Raw genomic sequence first — 16,062 nt, forward strand, 5'->3', positions numbered from 1 at the left:
GCTGAATTTTGTAAAACCTGTCATGCATGCCAAATTTTTGGAAAACAAATCAGAAAATTCCTGCCACTCCTTTAAAACCTATACCGGCTTTTGAGGAACCTTTTCGTAGAGTTATTATTGATTGTGTTGGTCCACTACCTAAGACTAAATCTGGTAATCAGTATCTTCTCACTATCATGTGTGCTTCTACCAGATTTCCTGAAGCAATTCCACTTCGTAGGATTGTTGCTCCTGTGATTGTCATGGCTTTGATCAAGTTTTTCACCTTAGTTGGTTTGCCAGATGTTGTTCAGTCTGATCAGGGCTAAAATTTTATGTCTAAGGTGTTTCAACAAGCTATGTACCAGTTGGGTATTAAGCAAGTTAAGTCTAGTGCTTACCATCAAAAGTCACAGGGAGCTTTTGTGCAGAAACAACGTGAGCAGGAGTGAATTAAGAAAACCACATTTATTGTACATACACACATAATATTGGCCGGAATGAGATAAAAATACATTTATTATACAAACACATATAATACTATTTGGCACATAATTGGGAGCTGGCTCGGTTGCTACTTACTGATATGTATAAGATTAGTTGCAGGGGCAGTAGCCGGCCTGGACAACCCGAGATGGACGCAATTGCAGGGGACGAGCCGGCCTGACAAAAGCTTAATGTGCAGAGGCATTAGCCGGCCTGCGCAGGGTGCAGATAGAAGAATTTGATTTATGAGAATTGGGGGATATATTATGAATTACAATGCCCCCCAGGATAGTATGTATTAACTTAGTATAGGTTAGAACTGAGAACATGTAGTGAAAGAAGTAGGTAAGTTGAACCGAGCACAGCTCCAAGGAGGAAGCCTGGGGTGGAGGTGGGCTTCGAAATAGCAACCAACATGGCGCTAGACTGAACGAGACAAAGGAACATGGACTGCATGCGCAGAACCGCATGTGCGCAGGCTTAGGGGGTGTCATGCACATGTAAAGCTAATAATGAGCTATTAAGATTTGAAACAAATATATATGTAGGGGATTTATATGATTTGTAGAAGAAAAATAGGAGTACGTGGGTAAAAAATATATATAATTAACGAGGTAGATGTACGGTGCTAACCGGAAGTAGAATACGAAACTGTATGCGGAAGTGAATAGTATGAAAGTTGCGACCGATGGACCTACGAAGTTAAATATTGTGTGTGTGTGTGTGTGTGTGTGTGTGAGGAGGAAACGAACCAGTGAGTAGGTATAGTTGGACTATAAAAGAAAGCAAGATAATATGATAGATTGTTATGATACTGTATATGACGCAATGTAGTTGTGCCCAGATGAATGTACTGAGTTACGTACTACCTGTTTCTGCACAAACATAAACATAACATTTACATTTTGTGCAGAAATAACGTGAGCAGGAGTGAATTAAGAAAACCACATTTATTGTACATACACACATAATATTGGCCGGAATGAGATAAAAATACATTTATTATACAAACACATATAATACTATTTGGCACATAATTGGGAGCTGGCTCGGTTGCTACTTACTGATATGTATAAGATTAGTTGCAGGGGCAGTAGCCGGCCTGGACAACCCGAGATGGACGCAATTGCAGGGGACGAGCCGGCCTGACAAAAGCTTAATGTGCAGAGGCATTAGCCGGCCTGCGCAGGGTGCAGATAGAAGAATTTGATTTATGAGAATTGGGGGATATATTATGAATTACAATGCCCCAAACGAGGTAGCAACCGAGAGCCCCCAATGATATAGTGTGTTGAGTAGATAATTAATTACAAGTAGAGAACCTGCTAAAGTGCATGAGTATTCAAGGCACATGAGAACCGGAAGCACTGGGAAATGTCAAGAGCCGGCCATGGTGGACTGGGCACGGCGCACATCCGCTTCTGGGGTACGAATGTACCTAGTGAAGCAGTCTGAAGACCATCTACCCAGAGCCTTAATCATATGGTCCTGTATCTTGACGTGGGCTGCTGTGGTGGCGGCGCCGATCCTGAAGGAATGCCCTGAGTAGGACGCTGGATTCAGCCCGGATCTGGACAGTGCAACATTAAGCCTTGACAGAAACAGGGCTCTGGACACTGGTATACCTAACCTATCAACAAACAATGCGTCGGAAGGCTTGGCTCCACCTTGAAGCCTTGCGCGCATGAGACTTCTCAAACTTGAGAATGCACAGCAAACTCCTGTGGTAGGAAACACGTTGACCGTAACTCCTTGACAGAATGGATCTGTTTTAGACGATTTGAGCTTCACTGAACACTTTGCTTGGACTGGGTGGATAACCACGTCTTCAACACACAGATTGACATGCGGATCGAAGGATTTGGCACATGTAAACTCTCCACAGCGGAGGAACCCGGAAAAAGCTAGAGAACACATAGACTCCATGACTAGATCGTCGAACACGCCTAACACTCCCCTCCGCAGAATGGTCACGATGCGTGTCAAGATGTCGTAGGTTATGGGTAGACGTTGCTTGGTGGTGGCGCAATGTAGTTTCTTGTATCCTCTGAGCAGTGTTTGGAGTCGACTCATGCCTGGTGAAGAAGGGTGGTTTAGGCAAGTATCAATCCCTGCTCTCAGATACACAAAACGGATACCGGCCAAGTAGTTTTTAACTGTACAACACTGTAACTGTAAAGTGCTGAAGCAATGGGAGATGAAGTATTGTAGTAGATTTTCTGTTATGACTGGGAGTTGGGTAACGCTGGAGGGGGGCTGGGAGACTCGATACTTGATGAGGAAGTTCTGGTAACTCTGGAAGCCGGTGATGTAAGCTGTGACTGTTCGCGGTGCAAGGGACGCTGTCCACATGCTGTCTAGGTGTTGATTCAGTACCACGTCACCTCTGAGCTGCCTGGGCACCGGGTTGCACTGTGTGCCGCCTGAGGGGCTAGCCGATGGAACTTGTGAAACCCAGTACTTTCCCCACACCTAACGCCGCCACGACGATTGCATAAAGCTCAAGGAAAGCACTACATTTCATGAGACGCAAGTTGGCTCTTATGTCACTGGGCCATAGCTCGGCAAACCAATGGCCTTGATAGAATCCTCCATATCCGACGGACGCTGCTGCGTCTGTGAATAGTTCTATGTCATGGGCGTCTGTGATCCTAGCGTCGTGAAAAAAAGAGATGCCGTTCCACTGAAGCAAGAACTGTTTCCACATACCTAAGTCTAGGCGGCACTCTTTGGACAGAGACACGTGATGGTGCAGTTTCGACACTGAGGAAGACAAGCGGATCAGGTATGAAACAAAGGCTCTCCCGGGGGGGGGATCACCCGGCATGCGTAATTCAGATGTCCAAGGAGGGACAGTAACTCTCTTTTAGTACATTTCTTTTTGTTTAAGAAAGTTTCGATCACTGTAGAAATGCGAAGTACCTTGTCTTGGGGTAAGTGGGCCGACATTGTAGTAGAATCTAGAATGATTCCTAGGGGCGGCAGGTGTTGGCTTGTTAGCCACCATCGTGGCTGCACCTATAGTGCTAGGCATTGAAATAACAGCTGGGGTGGTAGGGGTGGCACGGGTGGCAGGGTTGGTGTTTAAGTTTGCATCCCGCAGACTGCACCGTAAAGCGTTGAAACACGACGAGATCAGGGTTCTAGCCGAAGCAAAGCTGAACACGGTAAGTTAGCGTATTTCCATGGCACTCACTGACAGTAAGATCTCAGAGGAGGATTTTCGTTCAATCCTCTCTGAACTCGACAAGTACCGTAAGATGAAACAAGAAATCCGGTCCAAGTCTCGTAAGTCTGCTATCAGCGAAGACGAGAAAAAAAAGTACATAGAACAGGGTTTACGGAAAGCCCAGCAAGCCGAGATCATAGGCGATTACCATTAAACTGTTTCATTGAGGTCAACGCGACATAGTGTCAAGTGCTAGTTCGCGGTCATAGTGACACTATTGTGTCACGTGGGGTCGGGAAGTTAACTGGGGGTTCAAAAGTAGTATATACAATGGCGGCGAGATCTAAGGGCCTGACAAAAGCTTTATTTGTGAAATAAAGCTTTACAGAGGCTTTTGTTGGACTTGATCTCGGACTGTCATTATATCTACTACTTGGCTTGTAAAGCTGTTTCTTTTGAGGAGGTTAGCAAGCTTCCAGTTTGTTATTACTTCAAGGATGGTGTTCTGATGAGGAAATATAGGTCTATGGATATTCCCACGGAGGATGAATGGAACCTATCATCAAATTGTGGAACCAAAATATTTCGACAACATGTACTTTCATTGGCTCATGGAAGTCCCATGGCAGAGTCATCTTCCCAGATAGCATTCAGGCGTTATCCAACGTTGGCAATGTTGGCAAAACCATTGCCAACGTTGGGAATAACGTCTGAATGCTATCTGGGTTGGTGTAAACAAAACTTGTGACAAAACTTTGCCACATTTCTTTTGGCCCAGTTTGAGACAAGATGTGGCTGAATTTTGTAAAACCTGTCATGCATGCCAAATTTTTGGAAAACAAATCAGAAAATTCCTGCCACTCCTTTAAAACCTATACCGGCTTTTGAGGAACCTTTTCGTAGAGTTATTATTGATTGTGTTGGTCCACTACCTAAGACTAAATCTGGTAATCAGTATCTTCTCACTATCATGTGTGCTTCTACCAGATTTCCTGAAGCAATTCCACTTCGTAGGATTGTTGCTCCTGTGATTGTCATGGCTTTGATCAAGTTTTTCACCTTAGTTGGTTTGCCAGATGTTGTTCAGTCTGATCAGGGCTAAAATTTTATGTCTAAGGTGTTTCAACAAGCTATGTACCAGTTGGGTATTAAGCAAGTTAAGTCTAGTGCTTACCATCAAAAGTCACAGGGAGCTTTTGTGCAGAAACAACGTGAGCAGGAGTGAATTAAGAAAACCACATTTATTGTACATACACACATAATATTGGCCGGAATGAGATAAAAATACATTTATTATACAAACACATATAATACTATTTGGCACATAATTGGGAGCTGGCTCGGTTGCTACTTACTGATATGTATAAGATTAGTTGCAGGGGCAGTAGCCGGCCTGCTGAATGGATCTGTTTTAGACGATTTGAGCTTCACTGAACACTTTGCTTGGACTGGGTGGATAACCACGTCTTCAACACACAGATTGACATGCGGATCGAAGGATTTGGCACATGTAAACTCTCCACAGCGGAGGAACCCGAAAAAAGCTAGAGAACACATAGACTCCATGACTAGATCGTCGAACACGCCGAACACTCCTCTCCGCAGAATGGTCACAATGCGTGTCAAGATGTCGTAGGTAATGGGTAGACGTTGCTTGGTGGTGGCGCAATGTAGTTTCTTGTATCCTCTGAGCAGTGTTTGGAGTCGACTCATGCCTGGTGAAGAAGGGTGGTTTAGGCAAGTATCAATCCCTGCTCTCAGATACACAAAACGGATACCGGCCAAGTAGTTTTTAACTGTACAACACTGTAACTGTAAAGTGCTGAAGCAATGGGAGATGAAGTATTGTAGTAGATTTTCTGTTATGACTGGGAGTTGGGTAACGCTGGAGGGGGGCTGGGAGACTCGATACTTGATGAGGAAGTTCTGGTAACTCTGGAAGCCGGTGATGTAAGCTGTGACTGTTCGCGGTGCAAGGGACGCTGTCCACATGCTGTCTAGGTGTTGATTCAGTACCACGTCACCTCTGAGCTGCCTGGGCACCGGGTTGCACTGTGTGCCGCCTGAGGGGCTAGCCGATGGAACTTGTGAAACCCAGTACTTTCCCCACACGAACGCCGCCACGACGATTGCATAAAGCTCAAGGAAAGCACTACATTTCATGAGACGCGAGTTGGCTCTTATGTCACTGGGCCATAGCTCGGCAAACCAATGGCCTTGATAGAATCCTCCATATCCGACGGACGCTGCTGCGTCTGTGAATAGTTCTATGTCATGGGCGTCTGTGATCCTAGCGTCGTGAAAAAAAGAGATGCCGTTCCACTGAAGCAAGAACTGTTTCCACATACCTAAGTCTAGGCGGCACTCTTTGGACAGAGACACGTGATGGTGCAGTTTCGACACTGAGGAAGACAAGCGGATCAGGTATGAAACAAAGGCTCTCACGGGGGGGATCACCCGGCATGCGTAATTCAGATGTCCAAGGAGGGACAGTAACTCTCTTTTAGTACATTTCTTTTTGTTTAAGAAAGTTTCGATCACTGTAGAAATGCGAAGTACCTTGTCTTGGGGTAAGTGGGCCGACATAGTAGTAGAATCTAGAATGATTCCTAGGTACTCTAGGCGTGTGGTGGGTCCAGTTGTTTTCTTTGCAGAGAGAGGAATATTAAGTTGCTGGAACAGTAGGCGCAGGGATGACATGGTGTACTGTGCGGGATAGTTAGAGCTGTCGATTGTCAGGAAGTCGTCGAGTAAGTGCAAGATGTGGTGGACGCCGTAGTTGTGTTGCAGAATCCAGCATATAGCTTGGGATAAATGATCGAATATTTTTGGGCTTGATCTGCATCCAAATGCCAGTCGTTTGTAAAAATAGTAGTAATTTCGCCATCTAAAGCCGAAGAAAGGCCAATAGTCCTGATGGATTGGGACCTGTTTAAAGGCGTCACTGATGTCTGCCTTACACATGAGGGCATGTTGTCCCGTCTGTAGAATAGTACTGATAGCCTTATCGATTGTGACGTAGGACAGCGAACAAGAGTCTTTGTCGATTAGCTCGTTGATGCTGTGATTGACATCGTCGTGCGGTGCCGATAGGTCTAAGATTAAACGTTGTTTTCCTGAATATTTGCCAATGGCTAATCCGAGTGGGTTGATACGAGTGATTGAAAAAGGTTGAACTGAGAAAGGGCCACACACGTAGCCTTTGTCTACTTCAAGTTGCACGGCTGCGTCCACTACCTCTGGGTGTCTCCTGGCACTAAGGTTATTTTTACACTCTAAGTTGTGTTCTGGAAGGTGCGAGAGCATTGGATCGAATCCTACGGTGAAGCCTTGAAGAACGTAATTGACGAAGTCACGGTCTGGATGCATGCATAGTTCAGAGGACAGCTTGCTAACGTCGACAGGAGGGTTATCTGCCAGTGCTTGTCATTTCTCAGGTTTACGTTTGTTTTGGCGACAGGAGGACTGGCCATGTATGGTGGACTGACAGTTCAGGCACGCGTGTGCAAAACCGCACCTGTCTCTCTGACAGCCTTGTAAATCGTTAAAGTTATTGCACACCTCCCGGTTATTATGGTAAACTCGAGGGGCGTCCCTTGGAGTCTTGCTCCCTTGATCGATTCTGGTTGAACTGTCTGTCTATGGGGAATCTACTGCGTTTAAACGATGCATTCGGAGAAGGGCACTCGGATTGGATATGATCCAGGCTGTTGCATGACATGCATATTTTCCTTCTACGATTCGCACAGCAGGCGTTGAAGATGTTGCTGTCTGGTTTCGACCAGTCGATCTGTTTTCCGATAGCAGCATATGCTGCTACCCTCATCGCAAAACGTTTATGGTATTCATAGTACGCCTCTGATTCGTACTGTGCTGATAGGTCAAGGACGTATTCTTCATGGGCCTCCATACTTTCCTTCACGACGGAATTACCTGCAGCATAAATATTCCTATAGACTCAAAAAGCCTTTGCGAATTCCCGTGGGGAAAGCACCCTATTTAGGTTAGCGGTTGAACATGCCGGTTCTGTTTTGCCGTCCCCGAAGTCGTGAACTGTGGTTAACAGCATAGCCAAGTTGACGTATTTACCTGAGCGGATCTTGGAGGCTAGTTGCTCCCGGGACAAGGTCGATGGGAGGCAGAGAGTCTGATGGGATCACTGCTGTTGGGTGCTGCCAATGTGAAATAGATGCCGACATAGGGGGTCTCTGATCTTGCAAACTGGTAGTTGAGGCTTGATGAGGTGCTGAAGTCGTCTCGGTACTGGGGTTTGAAGTCTGGTTTAACGCCATTGAAGAATACACAAGGTTCTTTAGCTCCTGCATTTGATTGTTCAACGACTGTATCGCTGATCCGATGTTCGAGTCAGAGGGCGTCTCTATCGTAGGATCGTCTACTGCCGCCAGTGCGTTGGTGTGATGATTGAGAGCCTCGATGGAAGTTGGTGCCGACGGTGATGCGTGGTCACTATTAGGCGGCATGCTGACGGTAGCAGACGGTTGTGTGCGCCTTCGGGTTGACCGCTGGGGGACAGGTGGAGGCTCGGTGCTGGGACGTGATACTTGAGCTTGCGGAGGCTGCAACTCTTGATTTTCGCTCAGGTTTGCCGGGGTATAGGCCTTATAGAGCTGAAGCAGCAGCTTCCTGCCCCACGTCTGTGGGAATTGAGCGCCCAGGGCTCGCAAACGTTGCCGCAGGGTATCTGCTGTGAGATATGGGGACCCCCGTCTGGCTTGTCTTCGTTGTTGTGCAGTGGGGGTGCCTCCCTGGTCGTCTTCGTCGTCTGTAGCTAGTCTAGCGTACGCACGAATGACACGTACGACGCTTGGCCATGATGGTCTTGGTATTGATACAGCGTAGCGGTGATGTTAAACCTTCGAAATAGCAACCAACATGGCGCTAGACTGAACGAGACAAAGGAACATGGACTGCATGCGCAGAACCGCATGTGCGCAGGCTTAGGGGGTGTCATGCACATGTAAAGCTAATAATGAGCTATTAAGATTTGAAACAAATATATATGTAGGGGATTTATATGATTTGTAGAAGAAAAATAGGAGTACGTGGGTAAAAAATATATATAATTAACGAGGTAGATGTACGGTGCTAACCGGAAGTAGAATACGAAACTGTATGCGGAAGTGAATAGTATGAAAGTTGCGACCGATGGACCTACGAAGTTAAATATTGTGTGTGTGTGTGTGTGTGTGTGTGTGTGAGGAGGAAACGAACCAGTGAGTAGGTATAGTTGGACTATAAAAGAAAGCAAGATAATATGATAGATTGTTATGATACTGTATATGACGCAATGTAGTTGTGCCCAGATGAATGTACTGAGTTACGTACTACCTGTTTCTGCACAAACATAAACATAACATTTACATTTAGAAAGGTTTCATCAAACTTTGAAGAATATGATCAAGACTTATTGTTTTGAGACAGAGAAAGATTGGGATGAGGGTGTGCATTTATTGTTGTTTGCTGTCAGGGAGTTCAGGAAAGTTAAGGGTTCAGCCCCTTTGAACTTGTATTTGGTCATAGTGTGCGCGGGCCACTAAAACATTTAAAAGAACAATGGCTCAATCACAGTCCTGAGATCAATCTTTTAGACTATTATGTCTACATTTCGGGACAGACTTTCAAAAGCAAGTGAGTTGGCCAGACAAAACTTGAAAGTTTCACAAGCAAAAATAAAACAAAACTATGACAAAGTCGAAAGAGAAATTTCATTTATGGTGAGAAAGTGTTAGGCTTACTTCCCATTCCTGGTCAACCACTGAGAGCTAGATATCAAGGTCCATATGTTGTTGACAAAAAGGTTAGCGACACAGACGATGTCGTCCTGACGCCTGGCCGTCGTAAACAAAAGAGGTTGTGTCATGTAAACATGATTAAGAAATATCATGACAGGTTAGAACCAAAGAGGTCAATTGTATTGCCACACACTCTCCAGTTACTGATTGTACGAAAGACAATGGTGAACATGTTGACAATATTGATGATGGTGTTAGCAATGTAAAGTTTGATGATCTTAGTGATAATGTTTCACCAAAGTCAAGAAATTCTGCTGTGTTAGCTCACCTTGACGAGAAACTATCACATTTATCCCCTAAGCAGCAAGTTCAAATGTCAGATTTGATTCATGAGTTCTCTCACTTGTTTCCTGATGTGCCTGGCCAAACTGATGTTGTTAGCCATGGTATAGATGTAGGTGATGCTGTGTCTGTAAAACAATATCCATACCGTAGGAATACTGTGAAACATGAGATTCTGTGGAAAAAAAGTGAAATACATGACAGTCTGTGGAGTTCACTGTGTGTTCTTGTGCCAAAGAGTGGTAGAGGTGGTTGGCGCTGCTGTGCTGACATGAAAGCTGTCAATGCACTCTCACGAACTGATTCTTATCCAATTCTGAGAGTGGACGATTGCATTGATCGCTTTGGTCAAGCTGGATATATACTAAGCAGCAAAAGAAACATCAGTTTGGAATTTTCCGTCGCAGAAACGGATAACTGTAAACTCATTAAATGTTTTGATTGTATATTTTTGCCAACATCTTCAACTTTACCTGAGCAAAGACATTCCTTCCCAAACTCAGAATGGAACCCAGGAAATGGTCTCAAAAACGCAACCTGATCTCGGAGATGGTACAGTGTTCTCCATGTTTTCCATGCAACTCATGCTGCACGTGCTGTTCACAAGGACCAGCCCTATAAAATGCACCCCTAAACCTGGTTCAAACCTTCACATTACAACGCCAGCAGGATGCCGCGACTCACAACAACTCAGAGGAAGCAGGCGCTAGGAAGACTTGAAGCTGGCCACACTGCACAAGCCAATCACTTCCAGGTCAACGATCGGACCATCTACAGGCTGCAGCAACGTTTCCGGGCCACCAACACCACAAATGATCGCCCCCGTACTGGCAGACCAAGGGTGACCACAAGACGACAAGACGGCCATGTTGTGCGACAGTATGTACAGAATCCCTTCATGCAGGCATCCGAAACAGCACGCCAGACAGTGGGAACACACGAACGACAATCAGTACTGATACAGTATGCCGACTTCTTAACATTGGGAACCTCCATTGCCATAAACCTTACCGTGGACCTATCCTCACCCCTCGTCATCGGCGTGAACATCTACAGTTTGCCCTACAACACCAAAACTAGCGATACAGGCAATGGAGAACTGTTCTGTTCACAGATGAGAGTCGGTACTGCGTATCAACTGCAGATGGAAGAACAAGAATATGGCGACGACATGACCAGCGTTACTCAGACCAATGTGTTATGGAAAGAGACTCATGGGGGGGTGCAAGCATCATGGTATGGGGTGGAATAAGCCTGAACCAGAGAGTGGGTCCTTTGGTGTTCCAGGGAGAGGAGCGGCATCACAGCGGTGCGCTACATCAACCAATCTCTGACCCCACGTCAAACCACATCAAACATTTTCCAGCATGATAACGCCCGGGCCCATACTGCCAGAGCTACACGGGACTTCCTACAGCAGAACAGTGTCAACATTATGCAGTGGCCAGCCCTTAGTCCTGATTTAAACCAAATTGAACATCTTTGGGATGAAATTCAGAGGAGACTGAATAATGTCATACCAAGGCCAACGCAGCCGGTTTATCCAGCCATGCCTTTCTCAGAGTGTGGTTCCAGGTGCCAACAGCCTTCATCAATCGATTGGTGCACTCCATGCATAGACGCTGTGCTGCAGTTATTGCCACTCGTGGTGGTCACACTAGATACTGAAGTCAAGAGTCTGAATGGACAGCAAAGGTTCACGTAATGTCTTGAAATTGTGCTGATTTATTCATTGATATATCAAGATATTTTACACAAAAAACTGTTTTGGATCCGCTTATTATGTCCATTTCTGTAATGATTTTATTTCAGTGCCTATCTAATTTTGAGTTCGTACTGACGTTTTTTTTGCTGCTGAGATATAATGACAGTGACGGAGTGGTACAGGGTGGCTGACAAAGACAATGTACACTGCTGTAGAGTAAGATTGTAGATTGAATAATTACAATGAAGTCACACGTGGCTTGGCTACATAGTTTTTGGTCTTTAGAAATATTTGGACAATGGCTGTCCTGAATTAGACACTATAACAGTATTCTAGGGATTTATCTTTCTTTGGTATAGATGTAATAAGACCTTGTTTTTGACTAGTAGAGAGTTCTCCCTTTAAATAAGCTTGGTTTAGTGAGTTGATAAGAAAGCTACGGACAGGGTGGGGCTTTTATCATTTATCATGTTTTTTTAGGGCATTAACACTTCTTCATACTGTAATATTCCTTCAATGGAAACAGAATCCTCCTTTGATACTTTGAGTATGGATGTTTCTTTAATAAATCATGGAGGTCTGTCTTTTGTATCTTTTAGTAGTTTTGAACGTGCTTAATTATATCTTTTGTGTCTTGCAATGTTGTATTTTCTTCCACAAGCTTTGTTATTGCTTTATTTTTAAATTTCTGCTTTTCCAAGGAAAGGAAATATTTTAGTGGGGTTTTCTCCTTTTTCTTGCCATTTGGATTTAGCTCTCATTATGATACCACCAGTTTTACTTTTATTCATTTCAATTTGCTCATTTTTCAATTCATCTATTTTGTTAATGATCACATGTTTATCATAATGCTCGTTTGTTTCATCCAATTTAGTTTCTAGTTTTTCATTTCTTTCTTTCTCTCTGTTTAATCTTTCTTATTTTGAATGAGTATTTTATTGTGAATCCTTGAATACTACAAAGTAACACCTCGTAGAATAGTTGATCACTGATTGTTAAATCTTTCCCCCCATCTGTGTTTAATGAATTATTGTTTTGGTTTCTTTGACTTACTAATCTTAATTGACTTTCAACATCATGTAAATGAAAAATTATTTTGATGGTTCAAGGTAATCAATACAAAGAAGAGACTTGAAAATATAAAAAGAATTCTACAGAATAGGAAAAAGTGTAATTTTTGTTGTGGGCACAAACATGCTCCAAAGCTGGCCGGCGTCCAAGTATTATCTGTAGGAAATTTTAACAGAATGTGCAAAACGTGTCAAAACCTTGATCAAAATGTTAGAAACATGACGGAACCCATCTGAACGTGACAGGCCGGGAGGAAACGTAATGGCATCTGTAGTGGACTGCAGGCCGAACCACAGTGCGCCTTTGAGCTTCCGAGACTCAGGAGCCCATTTTTCCCAACAGCCCATCACGGATACCTTGATAGACCGTGAGAAAACTTAGGACCTAACAAAACTTGAGGGAAAAAAGGCCAAAATCCCACGGCTCACTACATTTCGGGGAACCAAGTCTGCCGTGGCCGCCAGGAACTTAAGTCAGCTGTCACTGGGCATTTGTAGTTTGTTCAGAACCACACCTATTACAGGATAAAAGTTTTAAACGCTTTCAGTCTCCCACTCACATAATGCTGAAAGCAATGTAACTGGGACTGTGAGTTCGAAAAGAGAAGCTTATATAAGCACATCTACCTAATCTTGCACTGATTATCCATCTTCACAAAGAAAGCATGATGAGTGAGTGAGTTTGGTTTTACGCCGCTTTTAGCAATATTCCAGCAACATCACGTCGGGGAACACCAGAAATGGGCTTCACACAATGTACCCATGTGGGAATTCGAACCCGGGGTCTTCGGCTTGACGAGCCAACGCTTTAACCACTAGGCTACCTCACCGCCCCAGAAGGCGAGGTGAACTTGAAACACACTGTCAGTATCTTGCTGTACAAGATGATTATGTCGTCGAGTGACTGTCTTGTGCAAAGTCTCAAGGTAAATGACTTAAAATTGTGCAGATGTTAGTGAGGAAACTTAACAAACTAAACTGACCAATAACAGAGCAAAAGACAGCGTGCCCTCTGAAAGAAAGACAAAAGAAATGCACTGTAGCCACAGTGACACAATAGGGCCAGCTTGTAGCAATCAAGCATGAGACTGTTACCTGATATAATCTAATAAAACCCACTTTTCTATACTGTCTAAAAAAAGCAATACCTTATTTACACAAATAAAACAGAGAATATGACACTGCTGTATTTACACAAATATAATGTGGGAAATATGACACTGCCACAACTGGCTGCTAGAAAGGCATCTTGGCAAGTGATGATATTTCTGAGATGGTAGATGTATGTAGACATACAGGAAGGCATCTTGTAAATCTCTACTGATTAGCCAATCTCCATGACCTAAGGTTGAACATCTTGTGACTGATTCCATCTGAAATTTAGGTGGAGGCACTGAGAAATGTTGTTGAGAATTGTCAGAGTGAAAATCATTTGCTTTTCAGAAGAATTTATTTTGTGTAAGAGGTACACTGGAGAATAAAATCTTGTGCTATGTCCATTTGAGATTCTTTCAAACACCTGTTTTCTGGCAGGTCTTAAAAAAACTAAATTTGCCACAATTAATTTCATTTCCCCCAAGTGAAATCTGTGACCTGAGTGCGGGTAACCTTTGATTACACCAGCTGTGATCCAAAGGTTTGATTGGGAATTCCAGAAGTTGAAGATTGTCTGTTCAATGTGATCTTATTCCTGCCACAAACCAGTTAATGTACAAGATATTTTTTATGGATTAAACTTCTTTTTAAATTTCTCTCACAACGTTTCGAGACCATTCCAGGTCCCAGCTTTGGAGCATGTTTGTGCCCACAACAAAAATTACACTTTATCTTGGACATCAATGTACAACTTCTAAATGCCACTGAAAGACATCAGTTAATGTAGTTCCATAGCATACTTGTTCACTGCAGTAAGATCTCTGTCCCTATTTGGAGGAAGATGTAATTTCATAGTTGGCTTTCTGACCAATTTGAAATATTCTTCATCCATGGGAATCGATTCAGGCAACAGAGAAACACGAGTCTTATACATCCTCCTCTTCATACCTCACAATGTTTACCTGCTCCAATGAGTGATCTAATATCTGTGTGTCACTTTTCGAGTAGAGGTCAAAGGGTGGTTACAACTTTTGTACTCGTGGCATTTGATGATGTGTTTCTAAATCTAAACATGGTTGTACTGATGTAAAAACTTGAGTCCAGCATTTGGGAGAAATTGAATCCCAAGCCAAACTCTAGTGGAGAAGACCTATCTTAGTTGCTGAATAACAATCATCATAATCTTAGTTGGAATCAAGTGAATCAGTAGTGATAAGATAAGAAAGCTGAGAAGACAGTTGATGATCACACATGAGTCAAGAACCCCATGCAGTGACCTTGTTGGGACCAGGCACTTGTGTTGTAGTAGACTCCGATTAGGTCACCAATGGGTTGTCTGCATGGGCCCTGTACTGAAGGATGGCTTGTGCAGAGACATCCCTGTGCAAGTATCTGTAAGGCTGTTTGGATGGTTTTCAGAAAGAGACAGTATATTAGCTTGAAGAAAATGCTGATGGTCCTTTCAGCTTTTCTGTCTCCTACGATAATACAAATAGTCTGGAGTCACACATTGTTTTCATAGATGTTTCTTGCTGAGAAACAATCTCTTTTAAACCTCAACAGGTGGCTGATGTAATATCTATGCAGTTTATGTGTAGACAAGTAAGGCTTTGTAGGAGGTGATGCAAGGATAGATAGTACTGAGTCGACTTACTTTGTATCTTGCTTTTATGATGGAATCTGACAATTTATCAAAGGGAAACATAGTTCACACCTCCTCTCCTCTGAAACAGAAGCTACTCAGGATTTCCAGCTAGATTTGTGTGGATCACCCGTCACCATAAACACTGTTGATTAGGTCGAAGACATTGTGCCCCAGAGTGTAATCCCTTCTATAAACCAACAATAGAAGAATATCAGTTCTGAACTGACTGGTAATAGATTAACTACACCAGTGACGACATGAGTGAGGTTAACCCCTTTTTTAACAACTGACTGACTGACTGAGTTTGATTTTACGACGCTTTTAGCAATATTCCAGCAATATCACGGCGGGGAACACCAGAAATGGGCTTCACACATTGTACCCTTGTGGGGATTTGAACCCGAGTCTTCGGCGTGACGAGCCAACGCTTTAACCACTAGGCTACCCCACCACCCCTTTTTTAAGGACAGAAGATATCCTCAAGTTGTGACTGAGAGAAGCATAGTGTTAAGTATTTGTACAAGGTAATGATGAATTTGTCATTCAAAAGAGTGAGCAAGAAAAAAAAAATCAGTACTTACCACAAGTGTTTCCAGGCCAAAGTTTTTTCTTCAGTCCCAAAGCTAGTTTCAATGCAGCTTGGCTATTGATGCGATTGTTTCTGAAATTATAATTAAACCATTCACACAGCAATATTCCAGCTATATGCATATGGTGGCACATTCAATTGAGACGGTGAGGGACTTATGTTGAATACTTACAAGATCTCTTGTATTTTCTTTTTAGGTCTAATATATTTGATTGCAGTGCAAATTACC

The 16,062-nt window shown here is 43.5% G+C and overlaps 1 protein-coding gene across 1 annotated transcript in view; it reads right to left on the minus strand.

Moving 5' to 3' along the window:
- LOC124280553 (leucine-rich repeat-containing protein 74A-like) overlaps window positions 1-16,062 on the minus strand; it is a 520,775-nt gene that overhangs the window by 294,106 nt on the left and 210,607 nt on the right. Inside the window, 2 exon segments of the mRNA XM_046716499.1 lie at window positions 15,826-15,852; window positions 15,854-15,905. Coding sequence (XP_046572455.1) covers window positions 15,826-15,852; window positions 15,854-15,905 — 79 coding nt within the window.

This window comes from Haliotis rubra, unplaced genomic scaffold (assembly GCF_003918875.1).
Source record: "Haliotis rubra isolate DU_JTF1 unplaced genomic scaffold, ASM391887v1 Scf27, whole genome shotgun sequence".
Lineage (NCBI taxonomy): Eukaryota > Metazoa > Mollusca > Gastropoda > Lepetellida > Haliotidae > Haliotis > Haliotis rubra.